Source organism: Alosa pseudoharengus, unplaced genomic scaffold (assembly GCF_046254945.1).
Source record: "Alosa pseudoharengus isolate Yale_2024_CS ecotype anadromous, Long Island Sound unplaced genomic scaffold, YU_APseudo_1.1 YU_APseudo_1.1_scf_4, whole genome shotgun sequence".
NCBI lineage: Eukaryota > Metazoa > Chordata > Actinopteri > Clupeiformes > Clupeidae > Alosa > Alosa pseudoharengus.
In genome coordinates, this window is record NW_027468774.1 from 19400505 (window position 1) to 19426075 (window position 25571).

At 43.5% G+C, this 25571-nt stretch overlaps 2 protein-coding genes across 2 annotated transcripts in view; one reads left to right on the top strand and one right to left on the bottom strand.

Moving 5' to 3' along the window:
* Nucleotides 1-20093, top strand: part of baiap2l1b (BAR/IMD domain containing adaptor protein 2 like 1b) — a 49325-nt gene extending 29232 nt beyond the window's left edge. Inside the window, exons 7-14 of the mRNA XM_076265162.1 lie at nucleotides 3094-3246; nucleotides 3660-3815; nucleotides 8910-9018; nucleotides 10240-10462; nucleotides 12691-12750; nucleotides 13488-13683; nucleotides 18004-18044; nucleotides 18705-20093. Of these exons, the coding sequence (XP_076121277.1) occupies nucleotides 3094-3246; nucleotides 3660-3815; nucleotides 8910-9018; nucleotides 10240-10462; nucleotides 12691-12750; nucleotides 13488-13683; nucleotides 18004-18044; nucleotides 18705-18780 (1014 nt within the window). The 3' untranslated portion in view covers nucleotides 18781-20093. The remainder of the gene's footprint in view (nucleotides 1-3093; nucleotides 3247-3659; nucleotides 3816-8909; nucleotides 9019-10239; nucleotides 10463-12690; nucleotides 12751-13487; nucleotides 13684-18003; nucleotides 18045-18704) is intronic.
* Nucleotides 20094-20429: 336 nt separating this feature from the next.
* bri3 (brain protein I3) lies at nucleotides 20430-25500 on the bottom strand. The gene is made up of 3 exons (XM_076265163.1): nucleotides 24932-25500; nucleotides 24103-24217; nucleotides 20430-22004 (listed from the first exon to the last, which is right to left on the bottom strand). Exons 1-3 carry the CDS (start codon nucleotides 25104-25106, stop codon nucleotides 21872-21874), a joined length of 423 nt encoding a protein of 140 aa, XP_076121278.1. The 5' UTR covers nucleotides 25107-25500; the 3' UTR covers nucleotides 20430-21871.
* Nucleotides 25501-25571: the final 71 nt, after the last annotated feature.

The following is a 25571-nucleotide window of genomic DNA, read 5'->3' on the forward strand; positions in this document are numbered from 1 at the left end:
CTCTGTCATGAGTCACTTCCTCATTTCTCCATTATTTTCCATGAAAACTTGGTGTGTGTGTGTGTGTGTGTGTGTGTGTGTTGAGGGTTGGGGACTGTACCCTTTTGTGAAAGGGCATTGTGATTTCAGAGGAGACAAAAAATATCAGCTCCCCCCAGCTTCCACAGGGCCACTCTCAGCCAGCTCTAAGACTGAACGCCCATGTGCCTCCTGAGCGAGCGTCCAGTGACTCCCTCACCAAAGCCTGGCCTCTCCTGCCTCTGGACATGTTTGCAACAGTTTTATTGGCCAGCATGTAGCCAGGGCAACAGTGTTTCCTCAGAATAGAGCTCAGAGCATGGGTCCACTTTCAGAGGGACTTGCAGTGCCTGAGGGTGTCCTCACCAACAGTGTTCTAATATGGATGTCCTCACCAAGGCTACGGGTTCTGGGGTCACTGGTAATCCCACAGAGATTAGGTCGTCCTGCACCATCCACAACCTTGACTCCTGAACTTTAAATCCCTAACCCCTGAGGCCAGAGTTCCTCTACGACCAGCTCTGGCTCCTGGAGCCCAGTTGAACATGTGGCTAAAACTCTCCAATTCCACTCATCATTTTTGTTTTTTAGCATATTTTTGTGTCTCAGTCAAAAAGAAAAAAAACTTGTGAAGTTGTGTTGAATTTTGAATTGTGAGTAATTTTATGGAGTAAGGAAAGATTAAAATGATGCGGCACATACATTATATGTGTCAGAAAGAAATGCCACAAAATTACATTCTCAAAATAATCACCACCCTAGATGTCATTAGTAGTTTCCTTGCAGCTTTTTGAAATTGCTGCAATCAAGCCCTTCCTGCTGTCATTTCATCTCCAGGACTCCTTGCTGCGGCTTCAGGTTGGCTCTTTCCTCCTGGACAAACTGCCCTACATCTTCCAGACTTTAAGAGTGTTTCTTCACAGCTGCTGTTTTTCAAATATATCTGGCTTTCTAGTGGATTTTAGATCTGGACTCTCTTGGCCATCTGGGATCCCTGCTGTGTTGAAACATTCCTCAGTGTTTTTTTGAAGTGTATATTGGGGTCACTGCCATGCTTCTGGACACAGGATTTTTCGGTGGATATTGCTTTTTGATATTGGGCTTGACACTGCACTTCAAAATGGCTGATTATTCTGTTGATATCATGATGACGTGCATGTGTTCAAAGCACCCAGCCCCAGATGCTGTGAACATCAAAGCTGTACAGAAAACAGTTATACAGAATCTTCAAGTGATGTAGGGAATGTTTGCCAGCTTTTATTTTAAGGGATGCTGGTCTCATCATAACAGGGTATTCCAGGATTTTTATCGGTGAATTTGTGTTTTGGGCATTTATACCGGTATCTCTCATCACAAGGCCCTTATTAGCCTCACATCATCAGATTGTTTGTTTTTTTCTACAATGGTGGTAGCCTGATGTAGCCATACTCAACTCTAGTCAGAATTTGAGTCTGATACTGCTTGATTGGGACGTGATTATCACTGATACAGGGGAAAAAATGCACTCAATTGGATAGATCTAACCAATCGAAGCAATGACATAGCCTATCGTGAATACTGTTGGGAGAACAGCCAAAACATCCTTCTTCTCGCTGTTTTAGTTTAGTTTAGTTTTTGATCATTTTTTAAAGTTATTGCGCTGTCAACGTCTTGTACAACAGACAAGATAGCGAAATCTAAATGTATAGCTTCTCTAGCGACAACCTTTTTGTTGTAAACAAAATCAACCGAACCACGCTCAGGTGACATGATAGACTAGGCACCATTGTTCATCTGTCCAACATCGAATAAAGCCCGCCCAGACAATTTGATTGGTGCGAACCGCTCTGGTTCGTGCATAGTTGCTTGTCAATGGACTAAGTCCAGTCCGAATTTCCCGACCTCAAATTTTGTGGGCAGGGTTAAAGTTGGGCTGGCTTCCAGGCTACGACAGTGGTGCATGTGCTGTTCATTGAAACTGTGAAACCTTGTGTAGGAACAAACATTTTATTATCAAGGTGCCTTCTCAACTGTTACATGTAGTATTGTCTTTGACTTGAGCTTTGTCATTATTGCAAATAGCAAAAGTCACATTGACCTTAAAGAACTTTCTAAAAAAAAAATTGTAGTTGAAACATGTCACTGAAGACATCTGGAGAGGTACTTGACTCGTGTTTTTCTGCATCCTGAGTTTGTCCCCCACAGACTCACGCTCATGGTGTCCACACACAGATACAAAACTGAATGCTGAGTCATCCTCCATATTCACTCTGTTTGAATGAGTCATTTTCATTCGGCAGTCGCTTTCAACACCAACATGACATCCAGTGGGGTCAGTTTTAAAGTGGAAGAGAATCACTTGGAAAAACTCTTATTGTTGGACAGCAACAGTGTTGCACAGGTTATTTCAGGATAACTTCCTATTATAAAGTACATTTTTGAACTACTAATTATGTGCCACCCATAGACTGTATATATATAGTTCTATATATACAGTCTATGGTGCCACCAAAAGACTTTTTGCTGAAAAATGTGAGCTTAGCTTACCTACAACATTAACACAGATAGAAAATGGCAGTACAGTAGCTATAGAAGTAGAAGAGTTTGAACTGCAGTACTAAGAGGGTCTTAACTCACAACACCACTCTGTGTATGTGTGTGTGTGCTTGTGTGTGTGTGTGTGTGTGTGTGTGTGTGTGTGTGTACACAGTCTCACTCCTACAGTGTGTGATGGTTCAGCAGACACCTCCCTGCAATCAGGTCATCTCGCCTTTGTTTTCTCCCTAGCAGCAGCCCCGTGCCCTGGACGTGCTGTCCTGTCCGTCTGACTGCTGGCTGATAGCATTATCTGCCTGCCCTGGCCGTCCTCAGCGGCTAGTCACTGGCTCCATTGTTTTGTCTTTTCAAAAGAAGACGCGTGTTCCCTTTTATCCTCCTAGTGTTCTGTGGACATGTGTGTGTGTGTGTGTGGTGTGGGGTGGGAGATAAAGACCGCTGCTGGATGCACTCTGCCTTTGATTTGATGGTATTGTGTGTTTTTTTGTGTGTGTGTGTGTGTGTGCGTGCGTGCGTGTGTATGTGTGTTGTTTTGGCCAGTGCCTGGAGACACTCACCCAGAGGCAGGTGGACATGCAGCGGTTCATTGCTGATGGCTGCAGGGAGGCCTTGCTGGAGGAGAAGAGGCGCTTCTGCTTTCTAGTAGACAAGCACTGCATCTTCTCTGACCACTTCGCCAGCTTCCACGAAAAGGTGACAGACCTGCAGATGACCAATGAGCACTTTTGTTCTCAGGCTGAATGCATACACCATAGTTCTACTATACTTGAGAGAACTAATTTCTAGTGTCGGGAGTCTAGTTTTAAGCTTCACTTTGTGAATATGGATTAGAGATCAACCGGGCAGTAAGAGATATTCTGTTTTGTAAAAGATTAATTTGTTTGTTTAATTCATTGATTGAGATGTTGTATGCTGGAGGGGCCAACTTGCTTTGCTATTGCCAAAAAATAACCGAAAGATTCTTGCTCGTTCCTAATATGCGTCATATTATCAGTACATGCTTATTTATATGTTAAGCAGACTTGCAATACAAGGTGCTTACCAGTCCAGTAACACACAAAAAATAAATGACTCAATCTGTGACCGTTCTGCTCTGTGTGTTTCAGTCGAAGGAGATGCTCACGTTGAAGCTGCCCACCTGGCAGGACAAATGTGGCGACGCCACCAACATGCCTGACAGCATCGTGTCCATGATAGAGGGCGTGCGCACGCCTGTGGCTATGACCCCCCAGCCCTCGCCTCAGACCAAGCGCCACAGCAGGGTGAGTCTGGACACCACACCGCAGACAAGCCCAGTGGCTCCTCCAGACAGGGTCGGCGGAAGGCATGGACATTCTGGGCAATTGTCCTGGGCACCAAACTACCAGGGGCGCCACAGTGTGGCAAGCTATAGGCTACAACATTGAAAACACATTGATTGTCAAATAATGACATAGACGGTTTACAGTTTTTTCTGATTGCTTACAGTTTTTTCTGAATGCTTAAACACATTTTTTGTAACTATGGCTTTTTTTGCCAAACTCTACACACAAATGGCAAAACCACTCACTGAGTTCGCAGAACTAAAAGCACAAACACTGCTTTGCACTCACTTTGCAATTTTGTAACACACACTTTGCACAACTGTAGGCACAATGGCTATTATTTACACTATTTTGCCAACTCTCTGGCACACTTTCTCATGTGAAAACTGTTTTAGATAATTAGTTCACTTTGCAATCAGCCTAAGCACTATAAATAAGCCACAGGTAATGTACAATGGGTACAATGGAGGGAGCAGGAAGAGTGAGAAGAGAAAGAAATAGCCCTTTTACAGACAAAAAAACAGTCTACATGTGGGGATATTGTCATGTCAGGCCTGGATACGTCATTCCAGAATATATTTTTCCCGGTGCCTTGGACTAGGACATTGCATGTGATGTAGACAGAATTTTGAGAGAGACGACCCGATGTAGACTGATTTGTTTTGTCTCAGTGAAATGCTATTTTGTGTTTTGACTTGGAAAAACACACTTGTGTTTGTTTTGATGTGTGTAAATAAACACTAATACTTGAAGTTTGGATCCCTGTATGTTTACAGAACTATGACAAAAGTATGACCTCAAACTGACATAGTCTACCTTGTGCACAGAGAAAGCAAAAGCCAGATGTGTTTTTTATTCATACCATCAGTGTGTTGTTGGCACATTGTGTGCTTACTATTGTGATGGCTTGTGTTTACTGTTAGATACGAAAACACCATTTTTACAAAGGTGTGAAGAGTTAAGCAAGGTGTGTTAGCTTTTGCAAGAGAACTACAATGTTTTGCTGATTGGGTGAGAGGTTTTGCCATTTGTGTGTAGAGTTTAGCAAAAAAAGCCATAGTTACAAAAAATGTGCTTAAGCAATCAGAAAAAACTGTAAGCACATTTTTTGTAACTATGGCTTTTTTTGCAAAACTCTACACAGAAATGGCAAAACCTCTCACCCAATCAGCAAAACATTGTAGTTCTCTTGCAAAAGTGTGGCACAGTGTGGCAAGCTATAGGCTACAACATTGAAAACACATTGATTGTCAAATAATGATATAGACGGTTTACAGTTATTTCTGATTCCAATCAGCAAAACATTGTAGTTCTCTTGCAAAAGCTAACACACCTTGCTTACAGTTTTTTCTGATTGTTTACAGTTTTTTACAATTGTTTACACACGTTTTCAAAACTCTGTGTCTATTTTTCAAAACTCCACACACAAAACCCACAATTGCTCACACAAAATGCAAAATGCCTCAAATCTCCAGCAAAATGACACACTACATTCAAAATGTCAAAAACACATGTTTAAATCAAACATTCGCCTCACATTACAAACACTTTTGTCATAATATGACATTTTGGATACATCATATAGACACTGATGCTCAAAACCTAACGCTCTTCTGTCTTTCATAGGCTTTATGTATTTCCATACAAGAGTGAAAGTTACGGTACAGAGAGAAGTTGAAATACACAGAATTATTGAAACCAAAAATAGTGATTTTTCGCAAATAATTTGCTGTTGCAAATACAGTATTTTACAGCAACAAGAACAAAGCAAAGCAAAATACAATGACCACCAGATGTACATGGAGTTCTGAAAAAGCTGATCGATCTTGCCTAAGACGGAAATGACTGACTACTATCAAATTACTTTGCTTTTTCCAAAGAAAAGTGTGTGTGTGTGTGTTTATGTGTGTGGGCGGGGGGGAGGGGGGGGAGGGGGGGGTTGTGTATGTATTCATAGGTCTATAGAAAAAATTATTGAGCTAATGGTAACTTGGGGAGACACAAAAATATAGTAAAAAAGACAAGTTTTACTGTACATAAAGTCGACTTTTTGTAGAACATTCCTTTCAAAGTATCTGCATTGATTCTGAACATTTCAACCGTATTGGATTTCAATCCATACCTACATAGAGAGTACAGTATGTCTACTCATAGGCCTATACTAAGGCAATGATTGGATGGTGTTCAGTAAAGTAATGAGTGTTTACACATGTGAAGAGAGAGAGTGAAGCACTGGTTATTTAGTGTGGCATTTTGATGGGTTGTGTTTGAAAAATGAAATCAAGTTGCTTCCTGTTCGATTTTTGTGTGTTAAGTAGAACATTGTGTGTGGTGTTTTGCAAAATGTGTTTTAGTCAATTGAAAACTGAGTCAAACACTGAGAATTAGTGTATGGTTTTGCAGATTTGGTGTGGGGTTATGATGTTTGGAAGACATGTTTAGAAAATTGTGTGACAAGCAAAGATTTTGTGTGTAAGCATTTGAAAAAAACTGTAAGCACATTTTTTGTAACTATGGCTTTTTTTGCAAAACTCTACACACAAATGGCAAAACCTCTCACCCAATCAGCAAAACATTGTAGTTCTCTTGCAAAAGCTAACACACCTTGCTTAACTCTTCACACCTTCGTAAAAATGGTGTTTTCGTATCTAACAGTAAACACAAGCCATCACAATAGTAAGCACACAATGTGCCAACAACACACTGATGGTATGAATAAAAAACACATCTAGCTTTTGCTTTCTCTGTGCACAAGGTAGACTATGTCAGTTTGAGGTCATACTTTTGTCATAGTTCTGTAAACATACAGGGATCCAAACTTCAGTGTTTATTTACACACATCAAAACAAACACAAAATAGCATTTCACTGAGACAAAACAAATCAGTCTACATCGGGTCGTCTCTCTCAAAATTCTGTCTACATCACATGCAATGTCCTAGTCCAAGGCACCGGGAAAAATATATTCTGGAATGATGTATCCAGGCCTGACATGACAATATCCCCACATGTAGACTGTTTTTTTGTCTGTAAAAGGGCTATTTCTTTCTCTTCTCACTCTTCCTGCTCACTCCATTGTACCCATTGTACATTACCTGTGGCTTATTTATAGTGCTTAGGCTGATTGCAAAGTGAACTAATTATCTAAAACAGTTTTCACATGAGAAAGTGTGCCAGAGAGTTGGCAAAATAGTGTAAATAATTGCCATTGTGCCTACAGTTGTGCAAAGTGTGTGTTACAAAATTGCAAACTGAGTGCAAAGCAGTGTTTGAGCTGTTAGTTTTGCGAACTCAGTGAGTGGTTTTGCCATTTGTGTGTAGAGTTTTGCAAAAAAAGCCATAGTTACAAAAAATGTGTTTAAGCATTCAGAAAAAACTGTAAATGCGGGAGCAGTAAGTAATTCATTTTCAGTGATATTGGTTAAATAACAGTAACGAATGAGACGTTCAAAGCATAGTGCTGCAGAATACAGAAAAGTGCACAGGTTGAAAAACATTTCTCCCGTGTATGGGTGCTGATCTTCAGCCTGAATCGTCAGGTTGCTAGCAGTGGAACGTACTAGAGGGACGACAATGTAATAAGGTAAAATCTGAATCTCACCATGTCACCGAATCAGGGGAGCAATGAGCTCGTTTCCCCGCAATAAGATGGTCCTATATAAGACAGCGACACTTGAAGTGCGTTCCTAATGTCACGTTTAAAGCTGCAGTTGGCAAGTCTGACAGATTGAGGGGACTTAGCCAAAATGTTTAATGTTTACAACTCTCATACCTCTCCCCCACTACCACGAGCACCCTCTCATCGAATTTGTTCTCGTCAGTGCACACCCGACTGTGATTGACAGTCAGATCTCACACAGCCCTGCTCTGATTGGACCAGAAGAACTGGGAGCTGTTGATTTTTGCAAAACAAATGACAGGCTTTAGGTGGAGGTAGAAGTGCAGGTTTTTTTCTAAAACCGGCTGATTTATGTTGTTCTGTCGGAGCATATAGTGTCGGTTTCAGTGAATATGATCAAAAAATTATTGCCAACTGCAGCTTTAAATGCACACCTAACATACGGCATCATATTAAATAGGTAGTCCGACTTCTGTATAATAGCCTGTAATAATAATATATTTTATGTTTCGTGAAAATCCTAATTGTTTAATTGTAGGCTACCATTTTTTCTGTGAGGCCTGGTCGCAATTGTCCCAAGTGCAGCGAGATGCTCCTCAATTGTCCCGCAACATTTTTTTTTATTTTTCCTTGCCATCCAGTAGCGCTGGAAAGTAGCAACGTTGAGCTCCCCCACATTGCACGCTGTAGCCAGGGGCTTCTGCGAAAGTAGCACACAGTCGAAAGTGGCACACAGTCTATGAACATGGGGGCGACATATTCCTATTTCACCCAGGGCGCAGGATTGCCTTCCGCGGCCCTGCCTCCAGAGATGGGGCACAGGTCACAGGGCAGTCTTATCATGGACAAGCCTATTGCTGTGGGGTATTCCAAGTTTATGATTTAGCGAAAAACCTGAATGAGTTAGTTTGGTAAGCGGTAAACCTCCTAAAAGAAGCAAGGACAATGAAGTCAACAGCGCAGCCTAACTGGACGCGACATAATCAGTCTGGTCACTTTCTTTTCAATTAGAATGTCCTGACTGGACATAAATGAAGCAGTGCTGTGCAGCACGACATTTTGAGTAGAACTTTTGTCGGACGCCCTGTTTGTATTTTCTGTCTGTTGCTCGTGTTGTTCTGCTATATTGAATGAGACACGACGCAATAGAATGGCATATTGAACAGATTCAGTGTGGACAGAGGACATTCAGTGCTATGCGACAGTTGGACACTCGTATGCAGTTTAGGACAAGCGGTAATACTATTGATGCAGTCACTATTATTGCTGCTTTAGCCCCCGTCTTTCCTGAACTATGCCTGTTCTGCTGCTTGGTGATGCTGCTCTAGGTAGACCTTGGGAAATGTAATGCTCAAAGGCAGTTCCTCCATCATGGCCACACAGTCTATGAAACAATGCTCTCCTGACTGATTTCTTTCATTGTGTCTCTCGCAGAATAACTCGGACACAATGGTTCCACCGCCAGCGCCGGTGCTGAAGGCCCAGACCAGTCCACTGGCCAACATGTTCAGCCAGGAGACGGGCAGACCACAACACACCAATGGCAAGACTGTCCTCCTCTCTTTCTCAGTGGTCTCAGGGGTTTCAGTGATTCTCTGTGGTCATTTGTAATCCTCAGTGATCTGCAGTAGTCCATATCCACACATGCACTCCCTCAAGTGGATCACCTTGTTCAAGTGCGCATGTATTGCTCAGAAGAATGAAAAAAGAAAACTAATTTCCCCTCATGAGATTTCAGGTTAAACTGTGCCTGCATCATGTCGGGTTAACCGTAGTGTTCCGTTGATGAGATATTATGATATTGACGTGTTTGTCAAGTTCTAAACATTAATGTATGGAGTCAGCATGTAAGCTGTGCTTTATTGTACACTGACTTCAATTTGGGACTGCATTGATGTGGTGATGAAAAATAAGGTTGTAGGGCTGTAGGGCTGTAGTGTTGTAGGGCTGTAGGGTTGTTGGGCTGTAGGGCTGTAGGGTTGTTGAGTTGTAGTGTTGTAGTGTTGTAGGGTTGTTGGACTGTAGGGCTGTAGGGTTGTTTGGTTGTAGGGCTGTAGGGTTGTTTGGTTGTAGGGCTGTAGGGTTGTTTGGTTGTAGGGTTGTTGGGTTTTAGGCTGTTGGGTTGTGGGGCTGTAGTGTTGTAGGGTTATATGGCTGTAGGGTTGTAGGGCTGTAGGGCTGTTGGGTTGTGGGGCTGTAGTGTTGTAGGGTTGTAGGGCTGTTGGGTTGTGGGGCTGTAGTGTTGTAGGGTTGTAGAGTTGTAGGGCTGTAGGGTTGTAGGGCTGTTGGGTTGTAGAGTTGTAGAGTTGTAGGGCTGTAGTGTTGTAGGATTGTTAGGTTGTAAGACTGTAGGGCTGTTGGGTTGTATGGCTGTAGGGTTGTAGGGCTGTTGGGTTTTAGGGCTGTAGGGTTGTAGGGCTGTAGGGCTGTTGGGTTGTAAAGTTGTAGAGTTGTAGGGCTGTAGGGTTGTGGGGCTGTAGTGTTGTAGGGCTGTTGGGTTGTGGGGCTGTAGTGTTGTAGGGTTGTAGGGCTGTTGGGTTGTAAAGTTGTAGAGTTGTAGGGCTGTTGAGTTGTAGGGCTGTAGTGTTGTAGGGCTGTTGGATTGTGGGGCTGTAGGGTTGTAGGGCTGAAGTGTTGTAGGGCTGTAGGGCTGTAGGGTTGTAGGGCTGTTGGGCTGTAGTGTTGTAGGGCTGTTGGGTTGTTGGGTTGTAGGGCTGTAGTGTTATGATGCTACAGTGCTGAGGTGTGTTGTGTTTCCCTCCAGAGCATGGCGGCGGCGGCGAGGAGAACGGCAGTCTGCAGCGAGCCGTGTCCGTGTCGTCGGGCCTCAACAACATGGTCCGGCGGCCGCGCGTGCGCACCATCTTCCCCCACGCGGCCAGCAACAACAGCACGCTGCTCTGCTTCGACGAGGGCGACATCATCACGTTGCTCATCCCGCAGGAGAGGGACGGCTGGCTGTACGGGGAGCTGGACAACACCAAGCAGTAAGGGCACTGGCTTGGCATAGCCATTCAGTAATACCAATACACAAGTGATATAGAAAACTGTAAGGACTTCATTAGCAATTGTTGGATTTCTATGACAAGAAACAAGCTTCCAGAACACAATATCTCATGATCTTCTGACATATCCCCAAAAGTTGTCCAAAAGTTCTCTCTTGGCAACAGAACTTAGTCCCACATAGCCATGGTGCTCACTGCTAGCAATGGTGTCCAGGCTGTTAAAGGTTGAGTAGGGAAGGAGCCACAAGAATGACTCCCACTAATCTGGAATGACTCCCACTCATGCCAGTCATGGAGGTTATAATAACGGAGAGACTCAAGTGCAGAGAGTAGAGCAACCGGGCTGAGCTGAGTAGACGCAGCTAATATGATGCTGTGGGGCACAATATTTCACCTCCTGATGTAGAAGATTTTGCCCATTATCTGTCAGTGTTAATGTGTGAAAATGAGTGAAAATAGTCTGTCAAGATAAGGATGGAATTTTTCAGCATAAAAACATCTCTAGAGTAATGTCTGCCAATGTTGTTGTTTTGAGGAAATATGTTTGAGATAAACAAGTAATGATTTCTCAAGAGAAATATCTCAAAACTCTTTGGTACCTTGAATGTGGCATTTTGATGCCCCCCCCCTTCTCTCTTTCCATCTCTCTCTCTTTCAGTCAATCTCTCTCTCCCCCTCTCCGTCTCTGTCTTATTGAGATGTGGAGCACAGCGGCTATGAAAATGTCATGGCGGCGGCTGCGGAAATGTAATCAGGGCTCAGCTGGAGGCTCAGAAAAACAAGCTGGGCACACCTAACCCCCACCCCCACCCCTTCCTCTGCCACCACCACCATCTGCAGCCAAATATTTCTGTTGCCTCCAGGTCCTTCCCCCCTGGAAATGTGAGCAGATTACCAGAGCAAAGGGGGAATCCGATTGAATTCAGCAAACGGCAGGCAGCAGATCAGAGTTCATTTGTGTGGGTGTGTGTGTGTGTGTGGGGGGGTGATTGGGCGGGAGCTGATGCACTGTGTGTCTCCACAGTGATGAGAATGTGTGTGGTGACATTAATTCCCCTCAAATGAATCAAGCATGGTGTGACTGTGAGAGACACCATGTGAAGTTCTCCACTTCATGATGAATCAGAAAACAAAACATAAAGGAAGAACATTTGCATCTACTCTCCTTTAAAGTTACAGACAAATATGGCTGATTATCACTGCATTATTCATACCCATGAGTGAGAGATTTTGAAAGGAATCCAGCAGTGAAAATAAACCTGTTTTATTCTGTGGTCACACATCAAGCTAAGCAACTTCTTTTATTTTAAGCCAGCCATCATCCTAGTGTATTTGAATACCATTAAGTTCTTTCAACTTTGATTGTTGGTTTATAAAAACATGTATAAATCCTCAGCTTAACGGCTCCTGTAGGGTTATTAGTACCAGTTGAGCTGGACATAGGCCTCACAATACCATGCCATGCCTCATGATTGGCTGGACACTGCTGGGCACACCCTGACCAGCACCCAGCCAGCTGAAAAGAGTTTTACCCAGGCTTTTTCATCCCAAGTGAATACATACCCACACACCCACGCACCGGTGGCCAAGCACGCCCCACTTCCTGATGGAATACAGAGGGGAGTGAGACTATAAATATGAAGTGGGACACAAACAAAGACCATGAAGCTATGTTTTCAAGTAATTTGTTTACCGCAACGTTTACGAACAATGTAAGTCGTTTATTAAGGCAAAATGTCCTTTTTTGGAGATGCCATGGTATTCTCTGTGCCGCACACATGAACTAACCCTCCTCTACATGTTTGGCCTGTTGCTCCTGTTCCCTAATAATCAGATACAGAGTGATACAGTCATAGCAAGCTGCACACATTCCCTCCCTTCAGACTTTCCACCATCAGACCCCTTTGTCTTGTTACGTTCACTCTCTGAATTTGAGTAATTAGCTGATATTTTATATTCTGTTGTATGTCTACGTTCATGTTTATCAATCATGTTTTAATCACATGCAGAGTTGTCTTCTTGGGTTAGTAGATTGTGATATTGATTCCTTACTATTTAGCAAATTTGCAACTAAGTTTGAAAAGTGCATAGTGGAACACTAATGGTTATAATTATACGTATGTGGATGGTCTTTTGGGATGTGCATAGCATGGTTGTAGCTGGCTGGTGTTTGTAATGTTGTACCCCTTGTACCGTTTTACCTGTTTCAGGAGGGGTTGGTTTCCGAGCTCTTACTGCCAGGCTTATACAGAACCTGCGGCCAATAACAGGTAACACTCACTCACTAACACAACACTCACTCATGCACAATTAACACTCATTAACACTCACCCACACACACACACACACACAAATTGACACGCATGCACACACACACATTGACACGCATGCATGCACACACACACACACACATTGGCATGTATGCACGCATCCACACACACGCACACACGCACACATACACACTCACACACACACACACACACACACACACACACACACACACACACACACACACATTGACATGTATGCACGCATCCACACACACACACACACACACACACACACATGCACACTCACGCACACACCCATGCACACACACACACACACACACACACTTTGTTTTCACAACTCTGACTGATACAGATCAGTCTGTGCCTGTGTAGATTAGGAAACGTAAGCTAAGGTAAACTCCTATGTAAGGCCATTTCATTTACGAGCCGGCCACACATCACTGGTTGCCTCTATTCTCCAGAACAAAGACCAGCTGCAGCACTGTAATTTAAACTATCAAATTAGTGTGTGCTTGTGACACCATATAGACAAGAAGTGCGTTTTAGACATGTGGCAATAGAGCATATACTGTTTATATAGTGTATAAGTGTATAACAGCCTTATGTGTAGCCTTATTACGTAGTGATACTAATGGATATATCACCATGACGATGAATTGAATGAAATGTAAATTTGTGTGTGTGTGTTTGTGTGTGTGTGTGTGTGTGTGTGTCAGTGTGTATCATCCACCGGTGCGCAGTAAAAGTGTGGCCAACCTGATGCAGCAGCAGCAGCAGGAGGATGAGCAGGAGGCGGAGCATGAGTACGCTCCAGTGGTTCTCCCCCCACCCGACTACAGCGACTCCCCCACCAGGACTCAGCCGAGCCCGGCCCAGAACTCCCACAGCACTCCCAACACCGCCCCGAACACGGTCAGTAGTCAGGCGGTCAGTCGTCTTTCCTCTACACCCTAACTTTGCTCGTCCCTCCGTCTTCTCCATTCTCAAACACTTTTCCTTTTCTCTTTCTCTCTCTCTCTCTCTCTCTCTCTCTCTTTCTCTCTCTCTCTTTCTCTCTTTCTCTCTCTCACCTCTCATCTCTGTTTGCCAGCAGTGCAAACAGCTTACATAACTGCAGCCAAAGTCACAGGCTTGGCTGTCTGGCACATGTGGCATATGTGGCCATGAGTTCCCTCAGCAGTGATGCCCTCCAGAGATGACCGCTGTGTGTGTGTGTGTGTGTGTGTGTGTGTGTGTGTGTGTGTGTGTGTGTGTGTGTGTGTGTGTGTGTGTAGGTGTGTGTGTGTAGCCTGAGATGGATATGATTACCCCCTCCAGTGTGTCTTCAGAGGATCAGACACACACACACCTTTAAAGAGGATTGCCTGTGAACAACAGGGCTAAATCCCCTGCTGCTGGGGCTGGGGGGACTGGGACGGCTGGAGACAGACTCGCTCTCTCTCTCTCGCTCTCTCTCTCCCTCTTTCCCCCCCTCTCTCTCTCTCGCTCTCTCTCTCCCTCTTTCCCCCTCTCTCTCTCTCTCTCTCTCCCTCTCCCTCTCGCTCTCTCTCTCTCACTCTCTCTCTCCCTCTTTCCCCCATCTCTCTCTCTCTCTCTCGCTCTCTCTCTCTGTGTCTCTGTATTTCTCTCCCATAAGCACACACACACACACACACTTTGCACTTTTCTCTTTTTCATTTTCTTGTCTTTTTGTCTCCCCCTCTCTCTGTCATCCTTTGTTTTGGCCATTTTCCTCCCTCTCCCTCTCTCATTCTCTCTGTCCTCTCACTACCTGTCCTTCCTCCCTGTCTGCTTGTTCCTCCACACATCTCCCTCCCTCCCTCCCTCTCTCCCTCCCTCCCTCTCTCCCTCTCTCATTCTCACTTTACATGAATGCAAACTCACTGCTGACCGTACCCCTGCCATATTCTGATGACCTGGCCCGCACATATGACTATGCAAATTAAATTGTGCGCTTCAGGTGTGACATCAAAAGCAAATTCAGCTGACTCTTAATCAACACGTCAGCTTTACTTTGTCCGTGTGTGTGTGTGTCCGTGTGTGTGTGTGTGTGTGTGTGTGTGTGTGCGCGCCCGTAACCCCTTCCTGGACACTGGGCAGCCGACTCATTCGAAGCCTTTGGCTGGCCCCTGGGGCGCGTCCTCCTGGGGGCTGAGAGAGCCGATTATATCAGTCTGCTCGGATTACTGATGTATTGCTGTTGTAATGTGTCTAACTGCGCGCACGGAGAGCCTCTCTAATGCATGTCTACAGTGTCCTGGTTTGCACTGTTTTGCAATATGTAATGGCAGCCCAGAGACAACACAGCTAAGCTCTCATTTACATTATTTACATTATTGTCAAACCTAACCAGCTGAATCAGGTGTACTGAGGCCTTTCTCTAAGGGGTTGGACTGAAGCCTGCAGCAAAGCAGATTTGCAGGAGGAAAACATAGCCGTGCTTTGTTTTGGCCCAGCGTGATGAGTCTGTAGCAAAGATTCTAGAGCGGCGCGTAGCGCTCTAGAATCTTTGGTCTGTACTACACTCACTGTGTGGCCTGGCTGTGGTCCTCACTCCCCTCATGTGCCAGTCACTCTCTGTGATGCATCAGTAACGTGACCGTCTGTAGAAAACAGCAGGACTCAGTCACATGACCCCCCCCCCCATCTGTGAATGATTAACATGTAAACAACCCTAATTTCCTGAGAGCGCAAAGCTCAGAGAAACATGGGGTGGCATAATGACTGTTGGTCCCAGCAGGTAATGCGGTGATCTCGGCCTACAGTTACTGGTAATACCTCTCTCTCTCTCTCTCTCTATCTCTCTATCTCTCTCTCTTTCTCTCTCTCTGGCTCGCTTGCTCTCTGTCTCTCTGCTGGGAGCAGCCCCATTGGAACCCAACACCGGGCTGCAGGCTGCCGTGACGCCCGCCACTCCCGGCATCACACGCAGGCAGCCCTGAGAGAAGCCGGAGCTGGTCCAGAGCGTGACATCTGATCTGGGCCTGAGCTCTCCTCTCACCTTAATTAGTTTGGCCACCGCTGGCTCAACTCTCCGCTGGCCCATTCTCTCGCTCACGTTGGTGGAATAGGAAATCACCCAAGACACACACACACACACACACACACCACACACACACTCACACACACACGGTGTGTTTTTGTGGCCAACTAGGGCTAGCTTTGTGTGTGTGTGTGTGTGTGTGTGTGTGTGTGTGTGTGCGGGGTGGTTGTGGTGGTGTTGGCTCTGATTTGTGATGTTTGGTGAGGACGGCTGAATGGTGAGAGGTAAGAGGAGACGTCGCCACTGTGCCATGCTCCCTCGGCCAGTGTGAAATATTTATCAGCTCCCTCGCTGGAGTTTCGGCCGTGGTATCAGTCCATCTTTGAGCTCTCTGCATCCCTCGCTCTCGTTCCAGTGGTTTTGCCCTCTTTTTTTCTGTACTTTTCAGTTTCTTTCTCTCTGTCATGCCTTTCATCTGTCTCTTCTGTGTCTCTTCTCTCCCCACCCCATTCTCTCCCAGCCTGTTGAAAGTGAATATTCTGTACACTTCTCATCCGATGGAATTCCACCTGAGCACACATCAACTTGAAACCTTCACCTACACTCCCTTTCTCTCTTCTCTCTCTCTCTCTCTCTCTCTCTCTCTCTCTCTCTCTCTTTCTCACTCTCTCTCTCATACACACATTAACACATACACACTCACTCACCTACAGTACACAGACGTGGACGGGTACTACAAAGAGACAGGTGCACCTGCCGGTGTACACACACAAAAAAAAAAAAACATGCAATTATTTGTCTATGGCTTTTCAACAATTGTCAGGTTCAACAAATACACAAATAGTCCCCCCCCCCCCGTAACCAAAGAACAAGACAAAAACAGCGAGAGTGAGACCGAGATGGAGAGATATAAGGAGAAGGGGAGAGTGAGCGAGAGATAAACGAGTATTAGAGATAACGACTATGGGTGTGTCCCACCTGTGTGTGAGTTGGTTTCATCAGAGAACATTTGAACCTGACATGCAGGCATCTAATCAGCATAACACAACAGATAGACAGATACACACATTCACATGCAAACACATTCACATGCTGAGAGTTTCCAAGTTAAGACACAATGCCCCAGACTCTCTGTCTCCTTATCTCACAAGCACATGTATCTGTGTGTGTATGTGTGTGTGTGTGAGAGAGAGAGAGAGAAAGAAAGAGAGAGAGAGAGAGAGAGGAAACATCTTTGACTGATAGCAGAACGTCCAGTTGAGAAATTGGACAGTCCGGCAGAGCGGCTTCACTCTGCTCCCTCTGAGATTATTAAAATCGGGATTAAGAGCAGACAGACAGCTGGGCAGCGGCAGCCCGAAGATGAGCCCAGCAGGGCTGACGATGAGGGACTGCGGAAGACAGGGTCACTGAGGACTACTGGCGCAGCACAAAGGTGGACAGTGCCCTCTTGTGACCGGTCAGGGATACTGCCACTCAGAGCCCCACTGTGGAAATGAAATTGCAGTGACTCCAGATGGAGCCAGGGCAGAGCCCACATCCATCACTCTTCAGTCAGGCTGCAGTATTAATTGAAATAGATTAATCATATGCAGGATGGAATTTGAATAATTCATTATTCCTCTTTTAAATTGGAGTAATGGTGCGCTGCATGATGATGGAGATGGTGCACTCTTTTATATGGTGTTGAACCTCATTATATTCCACACACTTATACTCTGAAATACATTTGTCATTTTACTAAAGTAAAGGGCCCTTTTTGCTTTACTGTTGAAATGGTTTCTGACAGTGTTGCTGTCTCGTATTCAACCTCTCCAGTGCAACTATTGTGTCATATCTGTCACTAAGTGCCTCCCAAATACAAATACTGGATTTTTCCTTAACAGCCTACAGAAATGAAAAAAAAGCTGTTAGTGTTGTGACTGTATGAGCTAGTAGAATGTTGCACTGTCAGGTTTTTAGCACAAGGTACAGTAGCATGGGACGTGTCTTTCCAGATGTGTAGCATTCCTCGCATCTGTTTGATACGGTCACACGGTAGTGAGTGTGCTCAGGTGCCTTATCCTGTTCGGTCACAGGAACTTGGTTTCTGTGGCAACAGAGACTAGCCTTGATGATATCTGATACTTGTGACACGTGTGTGTGTGTGTGTGTGTGTGTGTGTGTGTGTGTGTGTTCATGAAGAGAAAGAAACACAGACTGTGAACTGAGCTTTTATCTAATGTTACTTTTTGTTTTGTTTCTTACAGGTGCACAGAATGAATGGAATCTCAAGACCACCTTTCCTTGCGTGAGTATCTGTCCCTTAGGATACAAGGATACAAGGAAGTTTATTGTCACATGCATATAGTTACTGGAAGTAAGAAATGCAGTGAAATTATGTCTGGTGTCAGGATTCACTGTGTGTAGGCCTTCTACGATAGCCTTTACCTAATTTCTAAATTTTGACACTTTAGATTTCTTTTATTTCTTTGTCCGAGGTGGGTTCTTAACAACATAAAAATAAAAACAACGTTGACATGCGTGTAGGTTACTAAGTCACAACGATTATTATTAACAGTGGTGTTACGCATTTGTAACATTTAAATCCATCAGGGCAACATGCTGTTTTTATCTTATGACTGTGGACTGTAAAGCGTTGCTGTCTTTTGAGACAGCAAAAGACAATAACTATATGTCTATATGACACTATATGACAAATAACTATATGTCTGTTTTTCTGTAACTATTTTCTGTGATACTAAAATGTGCTGTAGACTTGCCCTGGGAGTGTGCAGACAGGCACTAGAGCACGGCCCCAGCTGCACACAACACGGCCATCAATTAAAAAAATATGCATTGGCTGACTTGTATAGATAATCGGAGAGATGTTTTGCGTCCCATTGTGTGTGGATGTTACTAACACGCATCCACCCCCCCACCCGCCACCCCACCCCCCGTCCCCCAACAGAGGTGGAGGAAACCCATTTGCTACTGTCAGACTGCGGCCCACCGTCACCAATGACAGATCGGCTCCCGTCATCTGAGAGAGGAGCCCAGAGACACTAGCATGATGCAGAGACTGATCTGGACTGATTCGGACGCCTGTGGGAAGACACGATGTCAAAGATGTCAAGTTTTGTGTTCATTTGTATTGTTTAGAGTAGACAGGTAACTGCTGTATACAATCGTTCTGGAACTGTGAGCTGGAGTGAGTAGAGAAGTACATTTATTTATATAACTTTTAGAGAGATATACATGTATATTTTGCTAATTAGTTCTGACATTGCCACTAGTGATACAGGCAATTTATGCAACAAAGCAAGATGACATAATACAAATATCTAAAATTGTACATTCTCTCCCTATGTAGATAGATTTTCGCTGTATCTTGTTGAAGTTGAATAACCGTTAAGGATATAATGTTGCCATAGGACAAATACTGAATGTATACTGTATGTGGGGCTGACATTGAATGAACGTCCCTCTGATAGTGTTGCTAGTGATTTATGTGCTTTGTCTGTTGACAATAATATTTTAAATACCTACTGATATCTATGATACAAGCCCGAGATGGAGAGGCATATGGGCCCGAGATGGAGAGGCATATGAGCACATTGTAGGAAGTCCTCTACTGAATGTGCAGGAATTTATTTGTCTTGAAAGCAAAAGTAGGACTGGGACACAAAGCAAACTTAGTTCACTGTCATGACAGATGATGCTGAATGGAGAGACTGGGCAGGCCTAGTTGTCTGAAATGACTGAGTCGGCTTTGGGAGACTTGAACTCGTACCATCTCCCAGGATAGTTTAGAGCATATACTGAACTTCTCTCATGGAAGCACACACAGTAGCAGATAGTTTCAATAGAGCCTTGATTTGTAAATGTGTTCTCCTCAGCATGGACTTCATTTAAGTGTTTCTTTACTTTCAACCGCACTTGTAGTTTCTGTGCCATGGCCCAGCTTTCAAGTACTGTCTGCATATAGATTCCACACAGAAATGCTAGACATGCAACACTCAGCCAGTCCTTCAGTTTATTCAGTGTTTTTGTCTACTGTGGATACTTTTGGATGTACAGTATACGACTAGATTTGATTCACACAGTGAAGAACACTTTTGCCTTAACCTCTAATTCACCCCTGTATTTTCCTCCACCAGAAAGACATCTTGTGCAGGTGTAAAGTTAACACTGTGTTTCTCCCTTCATCACATTTACTGCCATTTCAACTTGGCACTTCAGGGAAGCCATTCAGAGGCCTAGTGCAAAGCTTCTTTTTATTTTCTCTTGCTGCTGTTTATCATGTGACTAAGTTGCATACTTGCTCTATGAAGATAAAAATAAATGTTTTATTTCTGCACAGGTGGATGTTATTCCTGCATAACTGATTATTGCTGATTATTAACATTATGACTAAGATACAAAACATACTTGCCAAACATTTTCTTAAAATGAGCATGTTCTTGCTTTAATGTTGTAAAGAGGAGCCTCAAGCCTGTTATTCCAAGAGACTGATTGCAGTATTATTCTATTTGGCTTTAACCTGTACAGAAATACATAATGAGACCTTTTCTGTAACAATAATGGAACATACACAGCATCATAATCTGTCCCTAGACTGCCTGATCAGATATAGTCTTTGATGTCCCCAGGGGATAATTTTTTTTTTTTTTTTTTAAAGATCACTTAGTCATCATTCAGGTTGCACTCATATACTTTAATTTACAGTATTTCTCTCATATAAAAAGTGCGGACTGATCATGACTGCATGCACTGTGTTCTGAAGGAGACTGAGCATTAAACTTTACAATTAGCAAGCCTCACTCTCTCACTCTCTCTCTCACTCTCTCACTCTCTCACTCTGACATTTTTTTTCAACTGATACATGATGAAAACCACACTTTTTAGTCATTACCAAAAATAAGCTTCAGTATACATCACCTAACAAAAAGCCAACAAAAAATCATGTGCATTGAAACTCATCTGGCATGCGGACATGGCGTGACTTAGAAACGACTTTATTGCAACAACTGTAGGTTTTCATTTGCCAAAAGAAGGCCAGCAGAGCCTTAGCACAGCTACACTGCGCAGTTTACCTGAAGGCTGCATATACCATGTAGACAGACAATCCATTATCTGAAAGCATCATCCATTTCATACAAATGCTAAATGCAAATATCAGTGCAGTGCAAGGATTATTATGGCCCCCAAAAGAGAAGAAACAGGTGAGCGCTGTCTCTAAAAAAAAACTATATTTGTATAAACTTGCAGTGAATTTTCGAGATAAACAGCATCTAATCAAGCAAACTGACTTGTAGAAAAGGACAGTAAATTAGAGAGAACCAACTCTGTAGAAGTAACTGAATCAGTTTAAGAAGATTTCTAGATAAAAAGTAAGATTAAGAAGAGAGGCCTTGGGATGAGAGAGAAAAGAAAGAGGGAGAGAGATGAACAGCAGGTTTAGTCCTCTGCTTGGTGGACTGCATGATTGTTTAGGTGTACAACACCATTGTGGCCATAAATCTCCCACGCCAAGGGAGACACATGACTAGGACAGCTTCTTGTTCCCTTTTCCCAGAATGCACTGGTCAGCGGCAACAGTTCAAATACCTGCATAGACCAGAGTGACCTGCACATTTTCTGTTTAAAAAAAAAAAAGAAAAAAAAAAAATGGGTGACATGATGGTCTTCGTCTAACTCCACTTCTCCTGCTAGTCACTCCAATGAGGTGTGTTAGCAAGACTCCCCCTCCACCTGTCTGCTAGTCCAGTGGGGGGGTTATAGTCCACATCCTGCTGATGAGAGCAAAGATCTGAAACTCCATTCGCACAATCACCCTCTGACTTAATAAAGGCACCAATGATTGGATGAAAGAGGTCAGAACTGGGGCAGCTAATCACCGAGTTGTCGATCATTAACATTGTCTCATCATGTAAAAATGAACAATACATTTATCATCACATGCATCTTAAAAAATAAGATTCTCATTATCAATAGATGTGTTTTTTATGCATGGCATTACTGGTGTGCAAATATGATTGACAAAATAAAGATAAAAGCATGGGCAAGAGAGGCCAGGCCTGGGCCCCCGTCACCGCCATCATTCTGGCCGCTGCTCTGTTTTGGTCCTCGGTGGCTCTAGCCGAACGTGGCACCACAGTTGGGGCACCTCCGCTGGCGCAGGGCGAGGCAGAAGAGGATGCCAATGGGGAAGAAGAAGATGGCACACAGGATGCCCAAGCAGGTGAAGTCGTCCTCCAGCACCCCAACCCTAAGGAGAGGAGTCACACACAAACATACCCGCTCATCTCTGCTGGCTTAACACTTTACAGCAACAGTAGGCAGAGATTTCACCATTTTTGAGGCATCATCTTTAACCCTTAAAAGGTGTAGGTTTTTGAACATTCTAAGTTCTGCAACAATTGAAGGTTCTAAAATTATATGTTGAATTCAATGAACCCAGATATTCTTTAGAAGGTTCATTTCCCAACATTCCGTACTCCTTTAAGGGTTAAATGTGCTTTGATGGTATATTGTCATACAACAGGACAGACAAATAAACCTGTCATTTCCACTTACCAACCTGGCTGCACACTACTTAAGTCTGAGGTCCTGATGGGACCACCCAACAAAATTATGCTGTATGCTTTTACAGCTTAACATTGACAACTACCAAGAGACACTTGTTAGTATGATAGCATATTATTGAACAAAAATAATATGCTAGGCGAGCAAGATTTTATTGGTGCCAACTGTGCAATTGTTGGTTTTTGCATGTTCCTTAGGTACTTGCTAGTTTTATACTAGAACTCCTTACTGCTACTTCAGTTGAGCAGTCTGAGCTTTATTGTAACAGCTAAATTGACACCACGAAAGGATGATCTGTGAACAGCAGTGTTGCATGCTGCAATAGAAAACATAATGTGTGAGAAAAGACATTAAGAATTAAAGTAAAAAAGTTAAAGTGATAAATTGTGGTGGCAGGCCATACATGTAAACACAATAAAGTGGCGTTCCTGTCTAAGTGCCTTAGCTAAAAGGGAACAGAAATGTTCTTGTTTTTCAAGTCACTAGCACAGATGTATCATGAATGACTAAACAATAGAAGAAATAATTTTATAGAGAACTCCTCATCTTGGAATTGCTGAACTTGCTATATAATATCACTCTAAAATATTTGTTTTACCTTGTCACTTATGGTGGACTCTACAGTTTATCCAGATATTCACACTAAATATATGCAGGCATTCATATGCTTGGGCATGTCTTTTGTCCAATTTAATTAGTGTGGATAATTGTGTTTACAGGTGGCTGGGTTGGTGGGCCACCAACAATCTCCTCCATAAACTCATGCAAGGTACACACTTGCTATATTTGTGAATAATGGCCTCTAAATGACAACACTCTGAGAGACTTTTTACTCCAAGTTCTGCTACCACAAGTGTAAGACGTTTCAAAAGACAACAAATCCCCGTTGGAGATGGCCAATTGTTTTTTTTTTCAGTAATTGAAAGAAGTGCAGAAGTGACTGTCATCCCGTAATGAGACTGGTGGGAAAGGGGGAAAAACAGCTTTTTTATGTTGGCTAACAATGTAACTAATCATTTTTCCCAGTTGAAGAGGAAGCAGTCAGCAACAAATTCGCTGCCTCTGCATCTGGAAAGTACAGAATAATGACACAGGGAACAAACCACCACTGACATGGTTGCTGCCTTAACAGTCACATGAATAATGACTTTCAACCACAGTTTGACCAAGAAATTAGACCAGCCAAGTCAAATATAATTTCAAGCGAGGCGAATTTAACACTAAGCCTTAATGTCAAATTTTTTTTTAAAGCAACAAAGAAAATTTTGTGCAAAGTAAAAATACACTGTTTCTGTCAACATAGTAACACATGGTCTTAAACAGGAAATAAGCCACCCGCAAAATGCTCTCTTGTGACACAACGGTTGGCTTCAGTCACTTAATGTCGGTTAAACAATGACTCAGTGAAGATGAACTCTGTGATGAGCACTCAGCAATGGGAGATGTAACTGGCATAGTCATGTAGCTTAATGATTCATAAAGTACTCTGGATACACTGAAATGTCTGAATCTTACCATATGTGGAACTTCCTGAGCAGCCAGAAAACTCCAGAATTCCTTTGATATGCTTGTTTGTGTTTACAATGTTGTGTAGGTGATATGACAAGTTAAAAATGACCAGAATTGAAATAAACTGTGGTACTAAAAGCACTTCTATGTATCTATTTACCTACCTACATGTTTTTTCCCCACTCAGTCACCATTGTGCCCTATCCGCTTTAAGCTGGTTTGGAGTCAGAGCGGTGAGAACCTGTTTCTCTGGCGGGCAGAGTCAGACTTACCTGCAGGCAGGGCAGCCCCCTACCACAACCACGGAGGGCTGGATGATGGTGTAAGTGCCGCCGAAGGTGGGCTGCTGAGCCACAGCTGGCACCTGGCCTGGCACAGCAGGATAAGCTGCAGTCAGAGAGGGTACAGAGAGTGGTCACAGACCTGAGGTACATCTGACTGTCCGACAAACTCTTTAACACTTGCTGTGTTACACTTGCTGAAGTTTTTGTGGGCAACAACAATTAAGGGGTCGAACTAGTATCTCTTCTAATCAATGGAGGAGGGTTTTTATAGTAAGGACTTAGTTACTTTAAGTGAAAACCATTTAACACAATAAAACCGTTTATAACCCTAGCTATAAATATGGCATATGAGGAAGCAGTTACTTGTTCTGTGTCTAGTTTCAAATGCCAAATGTCGTGAAAGAGGCAGGCTGATGTATGATACAGACGACGTTCAGAGAAGATAGGCCTACAGCCTGTGGCTTTACTGTAGAGCAGCCATCGTTTCTTTATTCTGTAATCAAACGGTCTTAAACTTTTACTGTAAAAACTCACATACAGTATTTGGTCTTCACACAACAAGACACATTTTTACTAAGAGCACCCCTACACAGAGCAAAGTTTAAAACTATCCTTAGCCTATGTGAGGCCCCTATCTGAAAGATTTCGGGCAATATTCACCCGATTCAAACAATGCGTTAAATTGTTACATTATTGTTACACACATAGGTATAGAAGTAGCTACCTAAAAAGTAACTACCAAGTCACATCAGAAGGTGAGATATGTCATAAACATAAGGCGCAGACATTGTTTTTTTAAAAGGGAAAGTACACTTGCCTTGTCCAGCAGGATAGTTATAGGGCGGCGGTGGCTGCTGAAATCCAGGAGGTGGCGGGCCAGCCGCTGGGATAGCGCCATAATTTTGCTGTTGACCATATTCATACGGCCCCGAAACAGTGTTATAAGCTGGGGGCTTGTCTTGCAGAAGGGGTTTATTATCCATATCCGACATGGTCTGTTAACGCTTTCAGATTTTCTGTATCACTTCAATCTCAGCTGCCTGCACTCTCACCTTGAGGTCTTGATTTTTGTTGATTTCCCTGAGCGTCATGCAATTCTAAAAAGTGCCTGTGCGCGACTGAAAGAGTAAAAACGTGTGACAAAACAAAGACAACGCGACCAAGAAACTAGAAACTTCACCACTCGCCATGCGCCAAGTCGGTAATACCTCCCAAACCCATTACCACTTGGTCAAATTAAGACGACGTATAGTTAAGACTGGGTTCAATTTAAATTAACGTCATTTCGTTTACCAAATCATCTCTGGTCCACCATCACCTTCAAAGTTGTTTACGTAAACTCCTTTGAAACTCAAAAATCGTTTTCCTGCTATCGGGTCTGTCACAAGACAGCAATCATGTGATGCAATGGGCGTCTACAAAGCGCAGCGCGTCTTAAAGTGACATTCCTCTTTACC

Bases quoted from the DNA above. Each gene is read 5' to 3' on its own strand.
- bri3 (XM_076265163.1), bottom strand. From the start codon at position 25,106: ATGTCGGATATGGATAATAAACCCCTTCTGCAAGACAAGCCCCCAGCT. The intron at 24,218-24,931 runs GCAAGTGTACTT...CTCTGACTGCAG, and splicing joins TAACTATCCTGCTGGACAAG to CTTATCCTGCTGTGCCAGGC. The intron at 22,005-24,102 runs GTAAGTCTGACT...TCCTCTCCTTAG, and splicing joins GGGGGCTGCCCTGCCTGCAG to GGTTGGGGTGCTGGAGGACG.